Genomic DNA, 27430 nt, shown 5'->3' on the forward strand with positions numbered 1-27430 from the left:
TGAACACTCACTTCAGTTTATTGTAGAAGCTTTTCTGAATGGAGCTCCTTCTTCTGGCAGGAAGCACATTTCATTTGAAAACCTACAAATGGGTCTTGTGCTTATCTGAAATTTGCCCAATATGCTGGTCTCACATCTGTCCAGCAGCCATGGCACCAGATCCATGGACCATGGACAAAACCACATCTGTCCAACAGCGCATTCCCAGAAAAGCTCTACACTCAACAGAAACCCCCATGTTCCCCAGGGAGGGGAACTGTTCCAGGATGGAGGACAGGCTAAAAGAAATTGAACCTGAACTCTTCATCAGGAGTGTCCAGGGTGGACTTGGCTACCCCTGCTTGGCGAGTCCTGCAGACCCTTCCGCTCTTCCTTCTGGTGGCCTCAGCTACAGGCCGCACCTGGGCTGTGCGGGCTGCTGTGGGGGAGAGGACAGAGTATCAGAACAGAGTAAAAGCAACTAACATTACCTGTGCCTTAAGACAAATCAACTGATTCACTTCTCAAAGTCTTAGGGTAGGTATTATCATCACACTCCACTTAGAATCACTGAGACATTCACTAACTCTGCTGCTCTGCGTCCCAGGCCCAAGCCTGACATCTGTGTTCCAGAGAGGACCCAGCTCTCTCTCCATGTTTTCCCAGGCCTCCCTGAGTCCATCTCCTCTCTCCACCCCTGCCAGCCCTGTTACTCTAGCTTTCTTCCAGTCACTCCCTAGGTTCTTCCTCCCTACCCCTGAAATCAACCAGTTTCCAGCTCCTCACCAGTCCTGAGAACCCGAAGGGCCTCTCGCCGCTCGGCTTCCATCTGAGCCCTGTAGTCCCCAAACAAGGAGCGCATCAGCTGCCTCTTCCGGGGCAGGGGGGTTCTTTCGCTACGCAGGGTTCGGATTGCCCCAAGAGCCTGCTCTTCTGCGGATTAAAAATAAATAAATAAATAATAACTAGGAATCTCCTCTATTCTGACCGCCTATCATCCTACAGGAAAGACAACAATTCCATCCCCTGGCACCACCTGAAGGCCACAGCTTTATCATGGTTCACCTCTCCCCAATTCTACAGAAAGGCCCCTCACTCTGTTTCTGACTGGGTCTCTGCATCTTGAGGCCCAGCTCCAGTTGCTCCACGCACCACGCCAGTTCCCGGGCCAGCTGCTCTGCCTGTGATGAAACGGGAAGAGTGGCTGTGAGACCGCACCAGGACAGCGTGGGTTCCAGCCCCATCCCACAGGCACCCCTCCCTCCCACCCTCTGTCCCCATCCCATCCCATCCCATCCCATCCCACCCCATTCCGGCCTTAACTCAGAAAAACCGAGACTACACACACCCGCTAGCACACTCACACCCGGGATGCAGCGCTGAATTCCACCCGCCCCGACAGAGGTCCGCCCTTGCCTGAGCCTCCGCGCTTAGGGGCGCTTCCTCTGAGCAGGGCTTTTCTGAGACCTTCCCGCCTCCACTCGCCACAGAGGCTCCGTTCCGGGTTTTCTTCTTCTTTTGCTTCTTAGAGGCTGCGTCGCCTTCACCACGTTCGGGGTGCGCCCGGGCGGCGGCGTCACTGCGTGTGGAGTGCCCTAAGCAGGGACGAACTGGATGGGACCTTACGGCGGAAGGACCCGGGGAGCCCGGAAACGACCCGGGGAGCCCGGAAACGACCCGGGGAGCCGGGAAACGACCCAGGCAGCCGCGGGCTGCGGAGCGCGGGCAGTACCTGGGCCTGCGGCCACTGATGTCTCCCGAGCAGGATGTCCTAGGGCCTGGAGAAAGGGAGCAGCACAAGGGTCATGGGGGGCCGCCAACGGCCCAAGTCCCTGGGACCCCTGCGGTCTCACCGCGCAGCTCACCGCCATGCGCCGCAGTCGCCGCCGGAGACTACGTGGGGCCTGAGGTCCGAGGCCGAAATCCCCCCTGCAGAAACGCGTGTGCGGCGCAGAGTTCCGCTGGGCACCGACGGCGCTGTGGGCGGTGCCTTGGACGCACTGGGGGCGGGGGAGCGCGCGGCGCTTCGGCCGCAGGGAACCTCGGAAAGGTCGGAAGGGGAGCCTCTGGACGGCGCTCTCGTCGCACTTACTACGTGGAAGGCACCACTCTGGGTGAAAGGACAACGCCTGAAGCAAGGGAATGCTCTCAAAGCTCACTTAGTGCGGAGAGAAAAACCGTCGGGCAGAGAAGCGCCGTCAATAGCGGCCCGAAACAGGACGGCGAGCGGTCAGCAAAAACCTCCCAGGAGCAGCCTGTGCCTGGCCGGCGGGACTGGTCGAGTAGCCAAGGAGGCCGGGGAGCTGGGGCCGTGGTGCTAGGCGGGCTCGGAGTTGTGCGAGATCTGGTCATAGACCCCGTAGGATAGCCCGCAGTCCACCTCTATTCTAAACGCAATGGGAAGCCATTGAGAGACCTTCATCCGAGGAGTGATGTGGTCTTACTCAGATGTGTATTTTAAAGATCACTCTGCTGTCTTGTGACGAAGGCCGGACGGGTTGGGGGCAGGTGAGCCTGGGGATGTGGAGGAGTTTCAGAAACTGAGGGGGGAAAGCCTGCGCACTTGCTGGTGGTCTGGATGTGAACACGGGAGGGGGGGGCGGTGTAGAGAGGGAGGCCCATCCAACCCCACAGTCTACCTTGCCCTTCTTCGCTTTCTGCCCAGGGCAGTCCTTCCACCTTATGGCACTAGAGACCCGGGTGCCTCCTCCCTGTCTGGGGTCACAGTCGTTAGCAGACCTCCACAACCAAGAGGAACTAGGAACTTCAGGAGAACAGGAGTCGTGAGTGTTGTCTTATGACTCCTGTAAGGGAAATCAGGGTAGAAAGCGTCGTTTCCTGACCCAGTGAATGGGAACCGCTGCCTGCCTGGACTGAGAGGTGTCAAAGGGTAGGAGTTTGGTCATCACAGATATTTATTGCAGCATAACAAGTTGTCACAAAATGTAGCAGATTGTAAACAGTAAACATTATCTCATAGAGTTTCTGAGGATCAGGAATGCAGCAACAGCATAGCTGTGTGGTTCTAACTCAGGATTTCTCATGACCACTCTTGAAAGGAGGAATTTCAAAAACTTTTAGACATATTTTTAAACTACCACAGTCAGGATGTATCTCAGCCCTGGGAGACTGGAGGTTTTGGCGGTGAGTGGGTTCCAGATCCAAAGGGACTTTTTACTGCCTTGTTTGGCTGTGAATCAGCCTGTGTGATTTGGCCCAGAACTGCTTCTTCCAGAAAGCCTTCTCAGCCCAGACATCTGTAATTGAGCACAATCCTCACAGCAGACTGTCCTCTTCCACAGCCCTATATGCAATCAGCCACCCAGTCCTATCAGTTGATCTCCTAAATGGTCTCCCCCCGCCCCCGCCCCGCCCCAGACCATCTCTGCCCTGAACAACCTCTATCCAGGCCTTGCTAATCTCTATACTTCCATTCCCTTTTTGTCTCTTCTGAAGCATCTTGTGGGAGTGAACTTTCTAAAACAAAAACTATATTACTCTCTTGCCTGGAAATCTTCCATTTCCTCCAGCATGAAGTCCAAGCTCCTTAGTTGACATGGACAGCTGTTTGCCTGACCTTCCAGCCAGCACATGCCCTTCAAATCATACAAAGGCAACTTTTTCCAGACGTCACTCTGCTGTAGTCCCACTGAGCCCCCAGCCTTCTGAGCATCTCCTTACAGGCCCCTGCAACCCCTCTGTCCTGCACAGAGACTTCATTTTCCTTCCCTGGCATTACCAACACCTATTCAAACCCCCAAACCCAGAAGGCAGGTCTTTGAAGGACTTCAGAGAGGAAGGCCTAGAGGACCCAGCATTCCATGTCAATAAGTCTCCAAATCTCTCCACCACCTCCCACCTTGACACGGAAAGAGGATTCATAAAAGGAAGTTCAAGCTTTCAGCTATCTCTTCCTGACTTATCCACACCTCCACAACCACTCTAGCAACCGCTCCTAACATTTCACTCTCCATCACGATAGCTACTTCCTATCTCTTGAATAGATAAGTTCCACTGGTCTCTACCAAAACCATATTTCCTCTCTCTACTCCTCTAGCCTCTTTAGAAAATCTATTACAAATTTCATACCTGCAAATATCAATATTCATATGCAGTCAATTATCATCCAAGGTAGTCCTATAAAATATCTGAGAATGCTGAATTTGTGAATACTGAACCATTGCTCCTAGGGGAAATACAGTTGGGTTCCTGGGAACCTCCAGTCACAACATTTTAATCAATCAATTGATACATCACCTTGTATGTTTCTATTTAAAGTCACATTTAATATACATTAACACCTATATTTAGTATATGTTGTTGATTTATTAACATTGAAGTCATGGTCATGGTATAACTAGTACCTGAAGTATTTTCTCCATAAGGCACAGCACACCTTAGGAACACTAGACAACACTTCAGCACTATGCTTCAGGGCCATTTTAAACAGTAAAATCCCCACCAAAAAGCACAAGAATACAAAAAGTGTACCATTGAATATACTATGAAAAGGACATTGATTTACAGTATGAGAGCAGAGTGTCACCTGTTCAGCCTAAGCTGGGAACACATGATTTTCATTACTCTGTGCATGTCCATGAATACCGTGAAAGTGTGAGTGTTGGTTTTGAGGGTTACAAGTAGATTTTAGCAACCAGATGAATTTGCAAATATGGAATCAGAGTAATGAAGACTAACTATATATAAACATATTTGAAGTTAAAAATCATAAAAATGCATCTACCTACCACCCAGTTGCAGAAACAGACATTACCAATCTTTCAGGACTCCTGTGTTCTTACGTAACATAAATATGTATCTCTAAACAACATTGTTTGCATGCTTTGAACTTTGCATACAGTAAATCACCCTATATGTGTTCTTGAGCTTGTTTTTCTCAATAAGTTTGTGAGGGTTACACATGTTGCTGTGTACAGACAGCTGTAGTTCACTGTCTTCACTGATGATAATACTCCACCGAATAAGGAAACCCAACAATAAACATTTGAGCTTCTTACACTGTTTTGCTATTATAAACAATGCACTAGGAATATTCTTGTATGTATCCTGTGTTCAAGAATTTATTGGGGCACCTAGGTGGCTCAGTTGGTTAAGCATCCTACTTTAGCTCAGGTTGTGATCTCACGAGTTGTGGGTCTGAACCCCATATGGAGCTCTCTGCTGTCAGCACAGAGTCTGCTTTGGATCCTCTGTCCCCCTCTCTTTCTGTGCCTCCCTGCACATGCATGCTCTCTCTCCCTCTCTCTCTAAAATAAATTAATTTAGGGGCGCCTGGGTGGCTCAGTTGGTTAAGCATCCGACTTCGGCTCGGGTCATGATCTCGCGGTCCGTGAGTTCGAGCCCCGCGTCAGGCTCTGTGCTGACAGCTCAGAGCCTGGAGCCTGTTTCGGATTCTGTGTCTCCCTCTCTCTCTGACCCTCCCGCATTCATGCTGTCTCTCTCTGTCCCAAAAATAAACGTTGAAAAAAAAATTAAAATAAATAAATAAATAAATAAACATTAAAAATTTTTAAATAAATAAATAAAATAAATTAATTTAAAAAATAATTTAAAAAAAAATGAATTTCTCTAAGATATATCCAGGAGTGGAAAAACTGAGTTGTAGGGTCTTTTCACTTCTGTTATAGTATACTTTGATGAAAAGAAATTCTTATTTTTAACAGTGTTAAATGTATCAATCTTTTTATTTTCCCCTTTTGTGTCTTAAGAACCTCTTGTTAACCTGGGAACTTAGAGCTAACTTCCTCTTTTAAAAGTTTTATGGCTTTACCTTTCATATTCAAATTTTTAGTCTGGGGTGATTTTTGTGTCTTTTGTAAAGTAGAATTCAGTTTTATTTTTCAAATAGGGATAATCAACTTTTCTACCCTCATTTGTGAATTCAGATCTGCAGTGTCCATCTGTTGTAGTTCATGTCCACATATGTGTGGGTGTATTTGAGAGCTCTGCACTGTGTTCCATTAGACCTTTTGTGTATCCCCACACTAATGCCACTATGCTTCACTGCCAATCTTTTTTTCTTTTAATGTTTCTTTTCGAGAGACAGACAGGCAGATCGTGAGTGGGGGAGGGGCCGAAAGAGAGACAGACAGAATCTGAAGCAGGTTCCAGGCTCTGAGCTGTCAGCACAGAGCCTGACGTGGGGCTTGAACTCAGGGACCACAAAATCATGACTTGGGCCGAAGTCGGAGGCTTAACTGACTGAGCCACCCAGGAGTCCCTCACTACCAATCTTTATAGTGAGTCTGATCTAAATAAGGTAAACCCCACCTTTTCTTTTGCTTCAAAGGCACCTTGACTATTTGTTTTTCCATATAAATTTTTTAATTGGCTTGTCAGTTTCTACTAAAAACTCCTTTGGGATTTTGTTCAAATTAATTCTATAGAGGATTTTGTTGCAGACTGAATCTCTGTAGTAAACAGTCATGAATCTTACATGAGCCTTGTATACCTCTCATTTATTTAAATCTTCTATAATATTTTTCAATAAAGTTTTACAACTTCCTCCCTAAAGACCTTTCACATTTGGGGGTAATTAATCCTGCATATGTTATTGTTTAGTTGCTATTAGGATTCAAAGTGGGACACAAATTATATAATAAAAAAAATTTTTGATTTTTGTTCCTGGTTCATGGCACAGAGCTCCTAAAACGCTTGGAATTTCCTAAGTGATAAAGATGATAGGAGCATCTTTTGTTCTAATGAAATGATTCTTGTGGGCCCCTAGAAAGCTTCAAGATGGGGGCTGGTCAGGGGCACCTGGGTGGTTCAGTCAGTTAAGTGTCTGACCTTGGCTCAGATCATGACCTCACGGTTCCTGAGTTTGAGTCTCACACCAGGCTCTCTGGTGTCAGGACAGAGCCTGCTTCGGATCCTCTGTCTCCCTCTCTCTGTCCCTCCCCCCACTCACGTGCGCTCTCTCTCTCTCTCTCTCTCTCTCTCTCTCTCTTAAAAAGAAATAAACATTAAAAAAAAGATGGGAGCTGGTCAGCAGAAAAATAATAATAAGCTTTTATTAGAGGCTTATACCTTTCAGCACCATCTCCCAACCTCCAGAGAGGAGAGAGGGGCTAGAGATTGAGCCAATCATCAATGACCACACTCATGCCTACATAATGAGACCTCAATGGAAACCCCTACAGGAGGGGATTTGAGGAGCTTCCAAGTTAGTGACCACATCCATGTGCTGGGAAGTGGTACACCCCAACTCCACAGAGACAGAGCTTCTGCATTTGAGATCCTTTCAGACTTCCCTTCCATACCTCCTCATCTGGCTATTGATTTGTATCTTTTATAATAAATTGTAATCATGAGTTAGCATTTTCCTGGGTTCTGTAAGTCCTTCTAGCAAATTGTTGAGCTTGGGGGTGGGGGTTGTGGGAACTCCTGACTTCATAACTCAGTCACACAGAAGTGTGAGTATCCCTGGCACTTGATATTTGTGACTGGTATCTTTAGTGTGGGAAGTCTTGTGGGCTGAGCCCTTGGCCTGTGTGGTCTGCTCTACCTCTGGTAGTTAAGTGTCAAAATTTAGTTGAGTTATAGGAGTCTAGCTGGTATTGGAGAGGATACCACATAGTTGGTGTCAGGAGGGGAAAAAAAAAACCTCAATCCTTAGATTTTTTTTTTTTTTTGTCTGTCTGGTCTATCGGTTATTGAAAAAGGCATATAACACCCTTCCACTATGATGGTATGTGTATTGTTCTTTATGATTCTCTAATTTTGAAGCATTTTGAAACTCTTATTCTGTGAATTTTAAATATTTGTATCTTCCTGATTAAATAAACATTTCAGAATTATTTAATGACATTCTGTTATCTATAGTAATACCTTGGTCTTAAAGATTACTTCATCTTGGGGCATCTGGGTGGCTCAGTCAGTTAAGCATCTGACTCTTGGTTTCACCTCAGGTCATGATCTCCTGGTTCATGAGTTTGAGCCCCACATCAGGATCCATACAACAGTGCAGAGCCTGCCTGGGAGTCTCTCTTTCTCCCTGTCTCTCTGCCCTTCCCCTGTGTGCTCTCTCTCTCTCTCTCTCTCTCTCTCTCTCTCTCCCTCAAAATAAATAAACTTAAAAAAATAAAAAGATTACTTTATCTCTAAGTTATACAGCTTCGATAGCTTTTCCATCTTTTTTTTTTTTTTAAGTAGGCTCCATACCCAGTGTGGAGCCCAGTATGGGGCTCCAACCCACAACCCTGAAATCAGGGCCCGAGCTGAGATCAAAAGTTGAACGCTTAACCGATTGAGCTACCTAGGCATTCCACCATCTTCTTACTTTTAAACTTTGTGTCCTCACGGGGTGCCTGGGTGGCTCAGTCCGTTGAGTGTCCGGCTCCGGCTCAGGTCATGATCTCACAGTTTGTGGGTTTGAGCCCCGCATCGGGCTCTGTGCTCCTGGATCAGAGCCTGGAGCCTGCTTCGAATTCTGTGTCTCCCTCTCTCCCTGCCCCTCCCCCGCTCATGCTGTCTCTCTCTCTCTCTCTCTCTCTCTCTCCTTCAAAAATAAATAAAAAAACATTAAACTTTGTGTCCTCAGGTTTTAAATAAGTCTCCATATAGCATGGGGAGAAGGAAAAAAAGGGGGGCTCCTGGGTGCATCTGTCAGTTGACCATCAACTCTGGATTTCAGGTCAGGTCATAATTCCAGGGTCATGGAATGGAGCCCCACTTCAGTCTCCACGCTGAGCATGGAGCCTGCTCAAGATTCTTTTTCCCTCTGCCCTCTCCCGACTCGCTCTCTCTCAAATAAAAAAAAAAAAAAAAAAAATGAAAATATTTTAATGGTTGCAAATATATCTAGTAGAACTAATCTGAGTCGGCTTTCAAGTAACACTATACTGCTTCATAGGTAGCATAGGTACTTATAACCAAGTATTCCCAATTCCTCCCTCCCATCCCTTATGACATTGCTGTCTTCCATTTTACTCATCCATGTGCTATAATAACCTAATATATCGTTGCTGTTATTACTCTGAAAAACAGTAATCTTTCAGAATAATCGGGAATAAGAAAAATAAAAGATTTTGTTTCACTGTCACTTATTCCTTCTCTGATCCTTTTCCTTTCTTCATGAGTTTCCGCCCTGTGACAGTTCCCAACTCTCTAAAGAGCTTTTAACATTTCTCACAAGGCCAGTCGGCTTCTGGCAACCAAGTCAGGACCAGGACCCAGGAACTTGCCAGGAGCGCAGAGTCTTCTGTGAGCAGCCTCCGGAACCGGGAACCCGATTGGTGGTGAGATGGCGGGAGCGGCGGAAGTTCAAGGCGGGCACTTCCTGTCCGGCCGCTCTGGCGCTCAGGGCCTGGCATCTGCGAGGGGCGCGACCACCCGTGTCCGAGCTGAGTGAGTCTGGGCGAGGGCGGCCGGCGCGGAGGTGTCTGAGCGGCCGTGGGTAGCGCGCGGAGGTGGCGTGGAGTGTGGGGAGGCGGGCAGGGGAGCGGCGGAGGCCCCCGCGGAGACCCGCTCCGTGGCGTCCAGGCTCCCCGGGTCTCCGCGTGGATGAAGAAGGCCTTAACGAGGAGGCGAGGTTGGGACGTGGTCAGGGGATGAATCAAATTGTGCTTTTTCTCGAAAAGTGCTTTTCACGCAGCAGATTAGGTGAAAGGATAGAGTTGCTAAAGCTGTCAGGGAAGGGACCTCGGTTCCTGGGTCTGAAGGGGACAAGCAGGAGATCACTTTCTGGAGCTAGAACAATCACGGCGTTCGTTCATTCATTTGTTGGGCGGTCAATAAACATTGCCTTAATGATAGTGATTAAGGTTTAGTTATATTTTTCTTGGTTATGGTTTGCCAACACTATACAAAGTACTTTATACATTTTCCTCATTTAATTCTCAAAATAGTCGCTTAGGATAGCGGTAGTGTTCTCATTTTAAGGTCTGTGTAGAAACTCGTCACTTACCGGGGACCCTTGCATTAGTAGGTGGTGTATCCAAATTTGGAATTCAGCCGTCTTAGCTTCCAGAGCCCGTGCTTCCAGCAGCAGTGTTACATGCCTTCCTGCCAGTCTGGAAGCAAAGGCAGAGTGCAGACCCACCAGCGATACACATTTCTACTTGAACTAAGGGGTTCGTTTGCATGGAGTGGGGAGCTGTGGAGGTGGGAGCTAGCTTTGTATCAGAGGCTGATTGGGAAGGTTTTGTTGAGAGTGTTAACCCTCATGTCACCTGTCAGCCTGTAGTAAAACCAGAGGAGGGGTTCTAAATGTCATATGTATACTGACAGTTCCCAGTGTATACCCAGCCAGCTTCGGCCTTTCTCCTGAATTATGGACCCATATATGCAAAAGCTCTCATTCTCCACTTGTAAGTCTAATAGGCATCTTAAATACAACACATACAAAACCAATTTTTAATTTTTACCCTTCAGATGTACTTCTACAGTCTTATCCTTTTGAGTGAATGGAGATGTCATCATCTCAATAGCTTGGGCCAGAATTCGTGATGTTTTATCCCAGATCTAATTCATCAGCAAATCCTATTAAGTATGCCTTTGAAATGCATCTAGAATCTGATCACTTATCAGCTGCTGCCACCACTCTGGTCACCTCTAGTGGATTATAGCCAGAGCCTTCCAACTGGTTTTCCTGTTTAGGCCCTGATAGCCCCCACCCCCCACCCCCAGTCTGTTCTCAAAGCAGCAGCTGGAAAGGCCACAAGACCTGTCAAGGTCATATCACTGTCCAGACCTTCTAGATGCTTCCCATCTCATTCAGATTTAAAGCCCAAATCCTATAGTCTAGGAGGCTCTCCACCCTCTTTTCTCGTGCCCTCCCCAGCTCCCCTTCAGCCCCTCTGGCCTCCTTGCCCTTACTTGAACACATCAAGTGAGCTTGCACCTCATAACCTTTGCACTTGTGCTTTCCCCTTCCTGGGATATATCTCCCCTAATATCCACACACTGCCTGCCCTCACTACAGTGAGATCTCTCCTTTGATGTTGCTTTATCAAAGGTGCCTTCCCTGACTATCCTCTGTAAAATATCTCCTACCACCAAGTACTGCCCTCATGCTACTCATTCTTTCTATCCTTTATCGCCACCTGTCATAGGCACTTAAAATTTTGTCTGTCAGCCTCCCTACTTGTTGTGCACTGCATTAGAAAGAGCCTAGTCTGCTTGTCCTCAGGTGTTTGCCCACTTTCCAGGACCTCCTAAGTGGGCCTGAGATGCAGCCCGTTGGCTCCTCCAGCCAGGTGCACTGCTGGTGCCATCACGTGGTGGCCTTAGGATGCTGTTGTACTAGGGGCTGCTGGGGAGGCCTCATGGTGGGCAAGGGGATATAGTCTCAGGGACTACTGGGTGCTTGGTCCATCTGCCCTTCCCAGGGCTTTCTGGCAGCCCCACACTCCATGTCTGCTGCCATAGACCTCTTGAGATCCAGGCACAGAAGTCTCAGTGTTGCTGTGAGAAAAGCAGGCTGGTCACACTCCATTACAGTCTTCCCTCTCCCTGCAGTTTTGCCCACCTCCTTGGGAAAAGCTCAGAGATCCAATGATAGCCGTCAAGCAGCTCCTTCCTGATGGGCCCCAGGTGAGTGGTATGCATGGAGACACCTCTGTGTGGCCTTAGCCCTTTCTTGGCTGGAGTCTCTCTATGGTTCTCTGTATGAGGGGCTGGTCCCAGAGGGTAGTTGGCTGCCTGTCTTCACCAGTGTCCTCGGTCCCTGAGTTCAGGTCCCTGAAATGTGCCCCACATTGTGTCTTCCCAATCCCTGGACCAGACACAGTGGAGGGCAGGGGTTCGGCAGACAAAGACAAGTGGAAATGGTGCCTGCCTCAAAGAGGCCACTCTTGTGAGGATAAGCCTGGTACATGCGTTCAGAGGGATTTTGCCCATCCTGAGCCTAATGGCTCCTCCACACCCCAGACCCACCCTGGGCCTGATCCTGGGGTTGCAACAAGATCTCGTCATTCCAGGTCTCAGTTTCCTTTGAGGATGTGGCTGTGCTCCTCTCCTGGGAGGAGTGGGGCTGTCTGGGCCCTGCTCAGAAAGGCCTCTACAGGGACGTGATGCTGGAAACCTACAGAAATCTGGTCTCGCTGGGTAAGGCTTCTCTCTGAAGTTGGGCTCTGGGTTCCTTGCTCATGAACGGGACTGGGGCTAGGCTTGGGGCTAAGAGGCTCCTCATCCCCTGGGTCCGAACGTAAGACATTTATGACCCTGGTCCCAGGCAGGCCTGGTCTGCATAGAGGAGAGGACAGGCAGTGCCATGGACACCCCGATTTCCTTGTAGGGAAGTATAGAAGAGTATCATTCATTTAAGTTCATACAGGCAGTCAGGGACAGGTCTAGGATTTGAATCCATTTGGTTTCAGAGCCCTACCTTACACCAGAATGTGCTGCTTCCCTTTAGTCCTTGTAGACAGTCCTTGGTAGACACCAAGATTCTGTGAGTCTTCTAGTGTGATGTGTTCAGGCCCCAACTCTGTCCCTTATCCACAGCCCCCAGAAGAGCTGGGTTTAACTTTTCTTCAGCTGGGGCAGAGGCCTGAATCTGTCTCCTTGATTTGCAGACCAGGTGACAGGGGAGGTCATGACCAGCACACACGTGCTGCCCATGGGGCCATCCTGCCCTGGACTTGGATGAATTGTCAGTCTTGCTTCCTTTCTCTGGAACAGGACTTCAACGTTCCAAACCTGATGTCATCTCCAGGCTGGAGAAGGGGGAAGAACCATGGGCCCCACGCTCACTGAGAATTGAGGAGAGCTGGATCCGGAATCACAGGAGTGGAAGTAAGTCTCCAGGAATGCCCCCATGCTCTCCTGCCCCTGCTGGCAGGTGCTGCCACTTCTCCAGGCCCTTCTCTGTGAGCTCTGGGCCACATCTCTTGTCACTGCCAAGGCTTTGCTTTCCCTCTTCTCCATTTCTGCCTTTCTTCTCGTTTCTCTCTATACCCATAAATGAGTTCATGGTTCCCTTACCCTAGAAAATGATTAGAAAGATCCCAGAAAAGAGCTCAGGTATCTTTCTGGGGCGCTGACTCCCTGCCCTGGCTGCCCATTCCTTCTCAGGCCTTGCTGGTCAGCTCTGCCTTGGCTGCTTGGAAAGACCACCCGGAGATATGCCCTCCTGCCCAGAGTCATTCCTGCTATTGCTCACTTAGACTTCCCAGGCTGATTCAGGGCCTTGGAGAAAAACATGAGTTAGGGTTTCTTCATGTATAGCAAAGAGTATGGGCATATAAATAGTGAACAGTAAGTGTAGCTGAATCCTCTGTGCTACCACAGCAGCTAACAATGCCTGGACATTTGTGCTCAGTACATGAACTTATGCAATCTTCCAAGGTCCTCACAGTTGGTGCTCAAGAAACTGAGGCACAAGAGATTCAGTTGCTGGCCTGAGATCACACAGCTGGCCAGGAACAGAGCTGGGTTGGATCTCTGGCATACTGGCTCCACACTCCATGCATTTTTCCCCCTTTTAGAAACAGCTTTATTAAGGTATATTAAGCATTAATATGCCATGCATGTTTAAGATGTGCAATATGCTAACATTTGTGCATTATGTATGTACGTGTGAAACTATTCACCACAGTCGAGATAGCAAGAATATCCTTTACCCCCAAAACTTTCTCCTGTTTCTTTCTAATCCCTCCTTCTCACTTCTTCCCATCTCTATCGTGAAGTGATTACTGATCTGCTTTCTGTCTATATAAATTACATTTCCTAGAGCTTTATATAATTGGAATCATAGAGCATGTATTCTTTTTTTTTGTCTGTCATCTTTTGACTCAACATAGTTCTTTTGATATTCTTCCATGTTATGTATCAATAACTTATTTATTAATTTTTTTATTTTTTATTTTGTTTATTTTTTAGATTAGTATTTTATTGTATGGATATGCCACAATTTGTTTATCAATTCTGTTAACAGACATTTGGGTTGTTTCCAGTGTGGGGTTAATAACAGATAAAGCTGCTAAGAACATTTGTATGCAGACCCCTGTATGACCATTCATTTCCTTTACTCTTGGGTAAATACCTAGGAATAGAATGGCTGGATTACATGGTAGGTATATATTTAACTTTTTAGGAACCTGCCAGACTCTTTTCCAAACTGGTTGCACCATTTGATATTCCCACCAGCGATGGATGAGGGTTCCATTTTCTCTACATCCTCATCAATACTTGGTGTCATCAATTTTTTTCATTTTAGCCACTCTGATGGATGTGTAGTGGTGTCTCATTGTGGTTTCAATTTTAATTTCTCTAGTAATTAAAGATGTTAGCTGTCTTTCCATGTACTTGTTTCCCTTCTGTGTATTTTCAGTGGTGAAGTGTCTGTTCATGTCTTTGCCTATTTTTTAACTGGATTTTTTGCTTTCTGATTGTTGAATTTTTTTTTGTTTTTTAATTTTTATTTTAAAAAAATGTTTTTAATGTTTATTTTTGAGACAGACAGAGACAGAGCGTGAGCAGGAGAGGAGCAGAGAGAGAGGGAGACACAGAATCCGAAGCAGGCTCCAGGCTTTGAGCTGTCAACACAGAGCCCGACATGGGGCTCAAAATCATGAACCATGAGATTGTGACCTGAGCCAAAGTTGGACACTTAACTGACTTAACCACCCCAGTGCCCCACCAAGATTTAATTTGTTTAATTTGTTAATCCACTTGTTCCAGCACCATTTGTTGAAAAAAAAACATTTTTTCTCCACTTGTATTGTCTTTGTGCTTTTGTCACAAATCAGTTGTCCATGTATGTGTGGGTTTATTTCTGGACCCTCTGCTCTCTTCTGTTTGTCTATTGTCAGTCTCTACTGCAGTATCATACTGTTTTGATTACTGAGGCTTTATGAAAAGTCTTGAAATCAGGGGTGCCTGGGTGGCTCAGTCAGCTAAGTGTCTGACTCTTGATTTTGGCTCAGGTCATAATCTCATGGATCATGAGTCCCAGCCTTGCACTGGGCTCCATGCTGACAGTGTGGAGCCTGCTTGAGATTCTCTCTCTCTCCCTCTGTCTCTCCCTGTCCCTCTCCCTGCTCCTCCCCCACTCAAGTGCACTCAAAAATAAATAAGTAAACTTAAAAAAAAAAGTCTTGAAATCAGGTAGTATTCTCCAACTTTGTTCTTCATTTTCAGAGTTGCTTTGGCTATTCTAGGTCTTCTGTATTTCCATATGATCTTTAAAATCAGCTTGTTGATTTCTGCTCCTGCTAGACAGCTAGCATTTTATTGTGATTGCTTTGAATCTATAGACCAGTTTGGGGAGAATTGACATATATTGTGTTTTCTGACCCATGAACAAGATGTACGTCTCCATTTATTTATGTTTCAGTTTCTCAGTAGAATTTTAGTTTTCCACGTTTAGGCATTTAACATCTTTTGTCAGATTTATTCCTAAGTATTTTTATTTTTATGCTGCTGTGCATGGTATTTCCAATTCTTCATTACTTATGTATAAAAATATAGTTGATGTTTGCAAATTGTTCTTGTACCCTGCAATTTTGCACAGTCCATTTATCGAGTTTCCTGTATACGTGGGTGCACACAGTGGGAATGGTGGCATATAGGGAAATGAGTCCATGCTGGCAGGAAAGGGGTAGAGTTGGCAGAAGTGCTGTAAAATAACTGAGTGGTAGCATGCCTCTGTAACTCTCTTACCCAGATTTTGCCTGATGAAATTAAACCAGTTAAACTTATTTTTGGGTCCCCCTTCGTTTCTCCACATGCACCACCCTCTGTGGGTTACACAATATGTTAAACATTGTCCCCTGATGACTTCTATTTTGTCATATCTCCTTACCTGGAAGTAAGAAGTGGTTTATCTTCCAGGAGATTTCCAAGGGCCTTTGGTGCAACCTCCCATTACAATTTCTTGAGGGCTCAGAGTCCATGCCAGAAGCATTATTTTCCCTATTTCATAGATGAGGAAGTTGATGATCAGAGAGATGAGTCAGTTACACACAGCTGGGGAGTAGCTGGGATTTGAATCATGGCTGTTTGGCTCCAAGACTGTGTGGTTTCCTCTGTGCCACCTGAGACCAGGATGGACTTTGTCATTCTGCCCAGTTTCAGGGATGTTCACCGTCCTGCAGCTGAGCATTTAACATGCTTCTTCTCCTCGTGGCCTTGTCTGGTGGTCCTGGTGGTCCTGTGGTTTTGCCTCTTAGGTAGGAGGAGGAGCCTGAGAAGAACCTGAGCAAAAGGGAAGGGGGTCCAAGGACAAGGACACCCAGGCAGAAGAATTTGTCAAGGACAGGCTGGGAATTGGGCACAGAACGTGTATGGATTCAAATGTATCACTCAGCTATGATCTGGCTTACTTACGGTGAACAAGCTGGGTAGCATCCTCGTGGCTGTCAGAGCCTATAGTGTACAGGGGAGGACAGACCAGAACAGAGACACACATGTTTAAAGAGAAGTAGACAGGGGCACCTGGGTGGCTCAGTCAGTTAAGCGTCCCAACTTCGGCTCAGGTCATGATCTCATGGTTCGTGGCTTGAGCCCCTCATTGGGCTCTGTGTTGACAACTTGGAGCCTGGAGCCTGCTTCGGATTCTGTGTCTCCCTCTCTCTCTGCCCCTTCCCAGTTCACACTCTGCCTCTGTCTCTCTCTCTCAAAAAACAAATAAACATTAAAAAAAGAAGAAAAGTAGACAGGACTGCATTAGGGCCTAGCAGGCTGTGTTAGATGTGTGTTAGATGTGATTCTGATCCCAGAGGAGTAGAAAGCTATGAAATGTGTGTTGAAAAGTAATTTATTTTGGGGGTGCCTGGGTGACTCTGTCAGTTAAGCTTCCAACTTCAGCTCAGGTCTTGTCTCATGGTTCATGAGTTCGAGCCCCACACCAGACTTATATTGATAATGGAGAGCCTGCTTGGAATTCTCTCTCTGCCTTTCCCTGCTTGCTCGCTCTCCCTCTCAAAATAAATACATAAACTTAAAAAATAAGATAATTTATTATTTTTAGGGGTGACTGGGTGACTGTTTTTTGAGTGGCTGACTCTTGATTTCGGCTCAGGTCATGATCCAGAGTGGTGGAATCAAGCCCTTCATTGGCTGTGCAGCTGAGCATGGGGCCTGCTTGGAATTCTCTCTCTCTGCCAAAAAGAAAAAAAAAGTATTTTTATACAGTGAACATGTATCATCTTACCAAAATAGTCTTGTAGAGAAGTGCAGCAGTGAGAATAAAATCACCCCAAATCTTCCTATGTAGAAATGTTCATTCTTGGCACTAGGTGACAGTATTTCATAGACCATATATACGTTGGCTTGAACAGATAAAAGTTTCTTTTCCTCATGTAGTAGAGTCCCTGTTTGGTGTGTTCCCTGTTGGACATGCTTGTTCAGAAGCCAGTTTATCTGTTTTGTCTGCCGTCCTCTGGAGCAGCATGTCCAAATGCTCATCTCCAGCCCCGTCTCTATGCTCCGCGTCATAAACACATCTGTCCTCAGACTTGTGAGACAGAGAAAGAGCAGAGGAGGTAAATCCTGGCCTTGAAGAAGCCCGAATCACTGCCTCTCCCGTTCCAATGGTGAGTTCAGCTACATGGCCATACCTAGTACCTTTAGTTTCTTCGTGGTTGCTCCAGAACTTACCAGGTACATCTTAACTTATCAGAATCTCCTTCTGGTTTATACTAACAATTCCAGGGGCATGTAGAATTGTTGCTTCTACATGGCTTTGTTTTCTCTTCCTCTCTTTGTGCTAATGTTACACAGTTCCATCTCTGTATGTTCCAAGTAAAACAATACATTTTCATAATTCTTACTTTATATAATTAATTATGTCTATTATGAAAATTGAGAAAAAAATGAGAACAAGAATGAATATAGAGTTTGTTGTATTTACTTTCTTATTTACCATTTGTCTTCATTTGTTCCTGTACATTCCATTAGCCACCTGCTGTCATTTTCTGACTCCCAACAGCACTCTGCATTCACTCACCTCCTCTGTGCTGTCTTTTTCACATTAAAATATTCCTATCTGTGATACTGTGATTTATAATGAATACATATTTGGTTCTCATCCCCATTTCTGGCACAGAGCTCCTGAATCCCTTGGAATTTCCTATGTGAGGAAAGCAACAAAGATTGCTCTGCTGTTTTGATAATACCCTAGGGTATAAATAGCTCAGCAGTCTGATCCAATTAAACTTGGGCTGTGGTATTTTTAAAGCATTGTTAGAGGTTTGTTCTGACTCCAGCAGGGTGACTCCCTGCCCTCTCAGCCACACTCACCAGGACTTTTGCCTCTTTGCCTTGGAGTTGGAAGGAATGGTAACTACCCGTGGCCTAACCTCCTGGTGAGATGTGGTAAGCTTTCACTGGGAGCCAAGGAGAAAGGCCCCTTCTTCCTGTCCCCACCGAACCCAAGTACAGCATCTGTCAGGCTGAGCTGTGGGTAGAGATGGAGTGGGTCATGGCTCAAATGCCCTACATTCTCAGTGTTCATACCAAATTTTAGTAGATTTTCTTGGATAAGAAAACTGCTTCTTGATTTGCAGTTTGCCCTTAGGATAATTTCCAGAGACTAAATCATTGTTAGTTTGGTTTTTTGTTGTTGTATTTTTGTTTTTTGTTTTTTTGTTTTTGTTTTTAATTTAAATCCAGGGTGGTTAACATACAGTGTGGTCTTGGCTTCAGGAATAGAACCCAGTGATTCATCTCTTACATATGACACCCAGTGCACATCCCAAAAAGTGCCCTCCCTAATGCCCTTCACCCATTTAATCCGTCCCCCTACCCACCTCCCCTACAGCAACCCTGTTTGTTCTCTATATTTAAGAGATTTTTATGGTTTGCCTCCTTCTCTGTTATTATCTTATTTTTCTATCCCTTCCCCTGTGTTCATCTGTTTTTATAATTCTTACCATCTTTGTTTTGCTGTAACATGGATCCAGTGAGTTCTTTACACTGTCACCCTGGAAATGCAATTTCCTAGCTTTCAGTTTTGAAGACTGTTCTTGCTAGATGCTGAAATCTGTGTTGCCATTTATTTTCTTCAGCCCATTAACAACACCCTTTTGTCTACTGCCTTCCACTTCTACAGTTGAACAGTCAGCCTGCAGTCTTATTTTGCTTTTAAGTTGATAAGTCTTTTTCTTCTTGCTGCTCTAAATATTTTCTTCCTTTAGTTTTTAGCACTTTGATTATGTTATACCCAGGTGTGGGGTCTTTTTGCATTTATATTGCTTATGATTCTTCAAGCTTTTTGCAATGATTTGTAGATTTTTGTCAGTTGTGGAAAGTTGTAAGCTAATATTTATTTTTTTTTAAGTTTTTATTTTAATTCCAGTTGGCTAGCATACAGTGTGATATGAGGTTCAGGTGTACAATAGAATGATTCAACAATTCCATACATCACCCACTGTTCATCAGAACAAGTGCACTCCTTCATCCCCATCACCTATTTAGCCCATCCCCATACCCACCTCCCCACTGGAAACCATCAGTTTGTTCTCTATAATTAAGAGTCTGTTTCTTAATTTGCCTCTCTCTCTTTTGTTTTTCTTTGCTCATTTGTTTTGTTTCTTAAATTGCACATATGAGGGGCACCTGGGTGGCTCAGTTGGCTAAGCATCCGACTTCAGCTCAGGTCATGATCTCACAGTTTGTGGGTTTGAGCCCCGCATCGGGCTCTGTGCTGATGGCTCAGAGCCTGGAGCCTGCTTCAGATTCTGTCTCCCTCTCTCTCTGCCCCTCCCCCACTCATGCTCTGTGTATCTTTCCTTCAAAAATAAATGTTAAAATTAAAAAAAAAATAAAATAAAATAAATTGCACATATGAGTGAAATCATACGGTATTTTTTTCTCTAACTTATTTCACCTAGAATAATACTCTCTAGCTCTATCCATGTCGTTACAAATGGCAAGATTTCATTCTTTTCTATGGCTGAATAATATTCCATTGCCCATATATACACCATGGGTATCCATTCATCAATGGATGGACACTCGGGCTGCTTTCGTATCTTGGCTATTGTAAATAATGCTCCTGTAAACATAGGGGTGCATGAATCCCTTTGAATTAGTGTTTTTGTATTCTTTGGGAAAATTCCCAGTAGTGCAATTGTTAGGTCATATGGTAGTTCTATTTTTAACTTTCTGAGAAACCTTCATACTGTTTTCCAGGGCAGCTGCAACAGCTTACATTCCCACCAGCAGTGCACAAACGTTCCTTTTTCTCCATATCCTTGCCAGCATCTGTTATTTCTTGGGTTGTTGATTTTAGCCATTCTGATAGGTGTGAGGAAGCCAGTATTTCTTTTGTCCTGTTCCTTTTCTCCTGTTTCTGGGATTGTAACTATACATATATTACACTGTTCTACCATATCACACCTGTTTCTTATGCTCTTTTCTATATTCCCTGTCCTTTTTTCCCCCTCTGTGTTTCAATCTGAAACTTAATACTTTTACTTGTGTACCTTCCAGTTAAGTAATCCTCTGTTCTATTATGTCCTGTCTGCTAACAAACTCTCTATTGAACTCTTAATTTCAGTTTCCGTTTGATTTCTGGTCACATTCTGTATCTCTTTATGTTCTTATATATACTAATCAGTTTTGCTTTTGATATTGGTTCATGACAGTATCTGAATCACCTGTGGGTTTGTTTCTATTGTGTATTTTTTTCTCTTGGTTTCTTGTCATTATTCTTTTTCTTAACATACTTTCTGATATTTAATTGAGAGTCAATATTATAGATAAAACATTATAGAGTCTCCATTTGATGTCATACTCTTGAAAGAGGATTAAGTCTCCTTTTGGCAGAAAGATAACATGACATTGAATCACCATGTCTTGTCAAGGGGTTGGTCTTAGGCTTTGTTAGAGCTGTTAGAGTTAGACTTTGTTAGAGTAATTTCCTACTCATTGGTCACCTTTGAGGAATGCTAGGGAGTGGATTCATTATTCTGAAAACTGGTGAATAAAAATATCAAGTGTTTATTCTGCCTTTATAAGATGTATTATACCTCAGGATAACTGAACAATTGGTGAGTAGAAATTTCTCTTCATAGAGCTTCCAGCTTTAAAAAAAAATAAAAGAAAAATAAAAGAATGACAGAATTAGAAATCACTATTTCAAAATTCCAAATTTAAAAATGAATATGGGGGCGCCTGGGTGGCTCAGTCGGTTAGGCAGCCGACTTTGGCTCAGGTCATGATCTTGCGGTCTGTGAGTTCGAGCCCCGTGTCGGGCTCTGTGCTGACAGCTCAGAGCCCAGAACCTGTTTCAGATTCTGTGTCTCCCCCTCTCTCTCTCTGACCCTCCCCCATTCATGCTCTGTCTCTCTCTGTCTCAAAAACAAACGTTAAAAAAATTTTTTTAATAAAAATGAATATAAATAATGATCACTAATGGCTGCTAACATTGGAAAAAAGAGAAGCAACCAGACATTTTGCACCTCCTGATGGAAAAACAGTCTACCACTTATAAAGAGTTGTTTTTAGTTTAGTTTTTTTTTTTAAAAAAAGACCTGAATCCTGAGATATCAACTAAAAGGTGAAAATACAGAAACAGCTAATAGTGACACATCCTTCCTCTAACTTTGTACAAAGAATACCCAACAGTAAGGCATCGTCTATCTAAGGCAAAAATTAGGGGATTGCCTCAAAAAACCAACCATAGAAGAAAGACTTCTAAATTTTGATATTTGGGGATGCCCTGGCCTTATAACTACCACCTTACTCAAATGTGCCTCCACTTGACAAGTACCATTCATACACAGAGTTCCCAAGCATCTTTTTATTGTCTCATGTTAAAATACAGATAGGCAACCAAGGATCACTAGATTCCTGAGGGAAAATGGCAGCCTGAATCAGCATGAGATGTTGCTTCTTGACCCACAGATCATTCTGTTCTGTGGTTTGTTTGTTTTTGAAAGGGAGAGAGTGCACACAAGTCAGGGAGGGACAGAGAGAGAGAAAATCCCAAGCAGGCTCCACACTGTGAGCACAGAGCCCAAAGTGGGGCTGAATCCCACAAACCGTGAGATCATGACCTGAGCCAAAATCAAGAGTCGAACACTTAACCAACTGAGCCACCCAGGCACCCCTCTTCTGTAGTTTCTCATTTTGTTCACATTCTTCATTGTTTCCTACCCAGTGAAATAATACCTCTCAACTGGGATCTTTTTAGACTCCACTCCTAAGATGTTGAGGACTCTTGACACTTCAGATACTCCTGATAGAAGCCACAGGAATTCTGGGTGTTTACATCCAGAGTCTGCCCCTTCAGACTGCTCATAAGTTTCTAGAATAAATTTTTGTTTGTTTTTAGCTTCCATACTTAAGTAAATCCCTTTGAAGTACTGTGAGTAGTTCACTGAAGTCTGTTAAAAGGACTTAGCCCAATGCTAGACACCATCTAATCAACGTTTTCAGCTCTGTTTCCTTGTCTAGCCAAACAGTCTGCAAGTAACAGCCTGTTACAGCTCTATAAGAACTAGTTTACAAAAGAGGTTCAATTATGCTTTCATGGCATCCCACAACAGGGCTCCCCTCTCAGTGTTCTGACCTGGGTTATCCTTCCAACAGTCATTGTGTCCACATGATTCAGTGGTTTAGTGTGAAATTTTTGTTTTGTCTTTAGTAAATTTCCTTTCATTGAATTTCAGAATTCAGTTGTATCACAATTTTTACCAATACTCAGGTACTTTTGTACATTGGGAATGTGTGGTATGGACTGTTGCACACATTTAGCTTTTCTGCCTTGTACTGTGCCTGCTGTTTGGATGAGTATCTGTTTTTGTATCTTTTCTTTGTATCTATTTTTCTCTATTTACCCTAATTTGCTTCTATAAAGCCAATTTGTCCATATCAAATCATTTTTCCATTATCTATTACTCTGTATACCCTTTATTCATTACAAGCCATTTATCATTCATTTATTTTTAAACAAATATTTGAATATCTATTATAGAAAGCTATAAGCAGCTATAAGAAGATACCTTGTTTGCAAAGTATGCAGCAATGACATGATCAGCAGAGGTGGTGACCTTCCGAGCCTCCTCTCCTGTTACCCTCATCACCTTTCTGAGCGCCCTCAAGTCATGCCTCACTGTTTCTGCTCCATCTGTGCCTAGTTGGCCCATCTGCAGATGTAACACTTTGACCTTGGGCTTCTCCTTACTTCCTCCCCACACCAGCTTTTGTTGCTTTGATAGAATGCTTCTCTCCCCTCTTTCCTCATCCCAGTGAGGTCATTTTTTGCTTTTGCATTCTGAAAATCCAGTATCCTCCTAGGAGATACTTGTTTCATATAAATGTTCCTATTTATGCTCTAATTCTTTTTCCCATAGTAGAATACACATAACTCATTTTTCTTCATTCTTTCAGGTTTTGAGTCTCTAATGGAAAAAAAGGAATTAACTCCAAAACAGGAAATTTCCAAAGCAGGGGAGTCCCAGAGAGCAAAACCAGAAGAACATGCAAGAAATATATACAAGGAATCTGATTTTGAAGAAATGTGTAAAACTGAGGGAAAGATAAAGAATTACTGGGGACAATCTACAGTGGAAAGACTTAAGAAATCCTTCTCCCAGAAGAACAATTCCAGACCGGTGGCATTGACACGTGTGAAAACCCCTAGGGGGGACGGCCAGATATCCGGTTCCACGGAGGTAAACTGCACTGCAGACCCAAACCCTGTCGGATTTCATCGAGGGTCTAGAGGGGAGAGTCTCCACCAGAATGTGCCACATGTAGATGACTTTCAACAAACTCAGGACCTCATTAATCTCCCATGTTTCCATCTAGGAGAAAGATCATGTCAGACAGATGTGTTTGTGAAAGTGGCCAGGCAGAGTTCAGTTCCTGGTGAGAGTCAGAGGGTTAACAGGCCAAAGAAATCCTTTGAGTGTACTGAGTGTGGAAAACCTTTCAGCCGGAGTAGAGCTCTTTCTCAACATGGGAGTAATCACACCAGAGAGAAGCCCTTTGAGTGTGGTGGATGTGGAAAAACTTCCTGCCACTGCTCTGTCTTCAACCAACATCAGAGAGTTCACTGTGGGGAGAAGCCCCACACCTATGCTGAGTGCGACAAAGCTTCCAGGGCTCATGCCTACTTCATTCAGAACCATAACATTCACACTGGAGAAAGACTTTATGAGTGCAGTGAATGTGGAAAAGCTTTCAGTACGTGTTCATCTTATAGTCAACATCTTAAGATTCATACTGGGCAGAAACTTCATGAGTGTAATCAGTGTGGGAAAGCCTTCAGTCATAGCTCTAACCTGATTCATCATCAGAGAACTCATAGCGGAGAGAAACCTTACATGTGTAAGGAATGTGGGAAGGCTTTTAGTAGACAGTCACACCTCCTTCAGCATGAGAGAACTCATTCTGGAGAGAAACCTTATGACTGTACTGAGTGTGGCAAAGCCTTCAGTGCACGATTATCTCTCATTCAACATCAGAGAATTCACACAGGAGAAAAACCCTATGAATGCAATGAATGCGGGAAATCCTTTAGCCTGAACCGAACCCTTATCGTTCATCAGAGAATTCATACTGGAGAGAAACCCTATAGGTGTAATGAATGTGGGAAATCCTTCAGTCAACGTTCCCAAGTCATTCAGCACAAGAGAATTCACACTGGTGAGAAGCCTTATATATGCAATGAGTGTGGAAAATCATTCAGCGCTCGCCTGTCCCTTGTCCAGCATCAGAGAATTCACACTGGAGAAAAACCTTATGGATGCAATGAGTGTGGGAAGACATTCAGTCAAAAGGGACATCTGATTCAGCATCAGCGAATTCACACTGGAGAAAAACCCTATGAGTGTAATGAGTGTGGAAAAGCCTTCAGCCAGAGTTTTAATCTCATTCATCATCAAAGGACACACAATGGTGAGAAGCCCTATGAATGTAATGAGTGTGATAAAGCCTTCAGTGTGCTCTCTTCCCTTGTTCAACATCAGAGAGTCCATAATGGTGAAAAGCCCTATGAGTGTCACAAATGTGGGAAGGCTTTTAGCCAGGGCTCACACCTCATTCAGCATCAGAGGAGCCACACTGGAGAGAAACCCTATGAGTGTAACGAGTGTGGGAAAACCTTTGGGCAGATATCCACCCTAATTAAACATGAGAGAACACACAATGGAGAGAAGCCCTATGAGTGTGGAGACTGTGGAAAAGCCTTCAGCCAGAGTGCACACCTTGTCCGCCATCGAAGGATTCACACTGGAGAGAATCCCTACGAGTGCAGTGACTGCGGGAAGGCCTTCAACGTCCGCTCCTCTCTCATCCAGCATCACAGAATTCATACAGGAGAGAAGCCTTATGAATGTGAGAAGTGTGGCAAGGCCTTCAGTCAGCATTCACAATTTATTCAGCATCAGAGGATTCACACTGGAGAGAAGCCCTATATGTGCAATGAATGTGAGAAAGCCTTCAGTGCACGCTTGTCCCTTATCCAACACAAGAGAATTCACACAGGAGAGAAACCCTACAAATGCACTGAATGTGGAAAATCCTTCCGACAAAGCTCTCACCTCATTCGTCATCAGAGAGTTCACAGTGGAAAACGACCTTATACGTGTAATGAATGTGGGAAAACTTTTAGTCAGAGAATAACTCTTACTGGTCATGAGAAAATTCACACTGGAGAGCAAGCCTATAAGTGTATTAATTGTGGGGCCCTCTTTAGTGCACAGGCAGCTTTCATTCAGCATCGTAAAGTTCACAATGGAGAATAACTCCACTTTATTCGATAGCCTTCCCTGTTTTACATCAGAAGCAATATACTGATGGGAAAGCTGTCACTTTTACAGCTTTCATTTTGGAGATTCATCTCTCCAGTGATTTAAGATCTCCCAGTGTGCTGTTAACTAAAGGTAGGCTGCAAAATTATGTGCTAAAAATTCCAAGGTCACATGCCTTCCCTCAGATTCAGAGGGTGGCCCTGTGCTTCAGTACTTTAAACAAGCACGGCTTAAATATACTTCTTTAAAATCATGTTTTCATAGCACCAGATCTTAAGGTGCAGTGAGGTATTTTATGTGGTCACTTGCTTTTCTTTCCTTGTACTCATCTATTTCAGGTTCAAGAAAAGTTCACTGGAATCCTTGCACTTTCAATCATGATAGAGCCAGGTTGGGATTTCTTTGTTAGGGCCTCTTCAAAATGTTTTCGTTCTATTGTGAGGAATATCCCTTCAACTTCAAAAATGTTATCCCTTTTCAGCATCAGGTAATTCAGACAGGAGAGAAACCTTATGAGCTTGAGCAAAGTTTGTTAAGGAACGACATGAGGCTTATGTGTAGATTGAAACTTGTAAGATCCTGCTAAGAAGTCGAATGACACAAGTAAAATGGGTTTTTCTACAAGGTAATTGGGAAAGACAAAATCCTGTGAATTGGGAGGAAAGCAGCCATAAGGTAGACACACAGTGGTATATGGGATATGACTTAACAGGTTTTGTTCTCAAAACCAAGGTTGGTGTATTCTGTATCAGTTTCTCAGGAGGAGAAGGTGAGTGGTCATAACTGTGTTCTGGGCAGCCTGGCACTGAGCAGACTCTGGTGAGGAGTGGCAGGTCCTTCTGCTGCCAGAGGACAGGATTCCAGGTGAGGTAGGTAAGTAGATAATTGTGCAGGTTGTTTGTCAGCCTGGGAACTCTTGTGTGCATGTTTTAAAGCTGCCTTTTGTCCTCCAGAGTGATGTTGGTCAGCAAGGTCTCAGTGTCCTTTGGTTCTTGATATTTGAGATGACAAATATCCTAGGAGCTCTGTTTTCCTAAAGCCAGTTTCCAGAGTTGCCACCCTTGCCTGTGGTGCTTCTGGCCCAGGTTCCCTTATGAGTGGTTCACTTCAGTATCCTCAGAACCCTGTTCTCCAGAAACTTCTTTAGCACTTTTTCCTACTTTGTGGAGGAAAGATTAACATCAAAATGGTCTGAAACAGGCTATAAATAAATAGAAATTCAGCAACAGCAGTCTGTGAGAAACAGTTGTAGAAGCTGAAATCTGACAACTGAAAGTAGCTTAGAGTCTTTGATGAACAATTTGAATGCCATATGAACAAACACTTGAGAGGAGATTGACCAGTTAATATTTGGGATAAGCTATAATGGAATGGTGCTTTGTATATAAGAATCAGGGTAAGAAAGAATAAGTGAGAGCAATTGGCCATTTTATTCCTTTATAGTGCCATTTTCACTAATAAAATTATTCCAGTTTTCCTATTTATTAAAGGAGCTTTCTTAGAATTTGACTCCATTCTTTTTTCTTACATTGACTTGACCTGTACTTCAGATTTTATTTTCCAGGCTGTTGTCCATATGGTAGTGGCAGTGGTCTTCTCTTAGAATGTTGAAAAGCTGATTAGAAAAATCTGCCTCTTGATGATAATCCTCCTAAGCATACTTCACCGCAAATAGCTTTGACTTAAAAAATGAAAATGGGAGTGAATTTACTGTGATAATAATGGTTGTATGCTGAATGAAAATTGTGATTCAGTCAATAAACCTTTACTTTTTTACTTTA

At 44.3% G+C, this 27430-nt stretch overlaps 2 protein-coding genes across 5 annotated transcripts; one reads left to right on the forward strand and one right to left on the reverse strand.

Moving 5' to 3' along the window:
- On the reverse strand, positions 1-1956 carry CF2H8orf33 (chromosome F2 C8orf33 homolog). Of its 2 annotated transcripts, XM_027063564.2 has the most exons (6): positions 1845-1956; positions 1712-1757; positions 1396-1574; positions 1076-1160; positions 766-912; positions 1-418 (listed from the first exon to the last, which is right to left on the reverse strand). In XM_027063564.2, the coding sequence occupies exons 1-6, from the start codon at positions 1848-1850 to the stop codon at positions 279-281; spliced, it is 603 nt and encodes a 200-aa protein (XP_026919365.2). In that variant the 5' UTR covers positions 1851-1956; the 3' UTR covers positions 1-278. The 2 variants fall into 2 exon arrangements, with proteins under 2 accessions (XP_026919365.2, XP_026919366.2); XM_027063565.2 differs by having other exon boundaries at positions 1712-1850.
- LOC106988869 (zinc finger protein 252-like) lies at positions 1911-27430 on the forward strand. Of its 3 annotated transcripts, XM_027063536.2 has the most exons (6): positions 1911-2487; positions 9137-9348; positions 11461-11535; positions 11922-12048; positions 12625-12738; positions 23284-27430. In XM_027063536.2, the coding sequence occupies exons 3-6, from the start codon at positions 11497-11499 to the stop codon at positions 25641-25643; spliced, it is 2640 nt and encodes an 879-aa protein (XP_026919337.1). In that variant the 5' UTR covers positions 1911-2487; positions 9137-9348; positions 11461-11496; the 3' UTR covers positions 25644-27430. The 3 variants fall into 3 exon arrangements, with proteins under 3 accessions (XP_026919337.1, XP_053064062.1, XP_053064063.1); XM_053208087.1 differs by lacking the exons at positions 1911-2487; positions 9137-9348 and adding an exon at positions 9436-10073; XM_053208088.1 differs by lacking the exons at positions 1911-2487; positions 9137-9348; positions 11461-11535 and having other exon boundaries at positions 11927-12048; positions 12659-12738.

Source organism: Acinonyx jubatus, chromosome F2 (assembly GCF_027475565.1).
Source record: "Acinonyx jubatus isolate Ajub_Pintada_27869175 chromosome F2, VMU_Ajub_asm_v1.0, whole genome shotgun sequence".
Taxonomy (NCBI): domain Eukaryota; kingdom Metazoa; phylum Chordata; class Mammalia; order Carnivora; family Felidae; genus Acinonyx; species Acinonyx jubatus.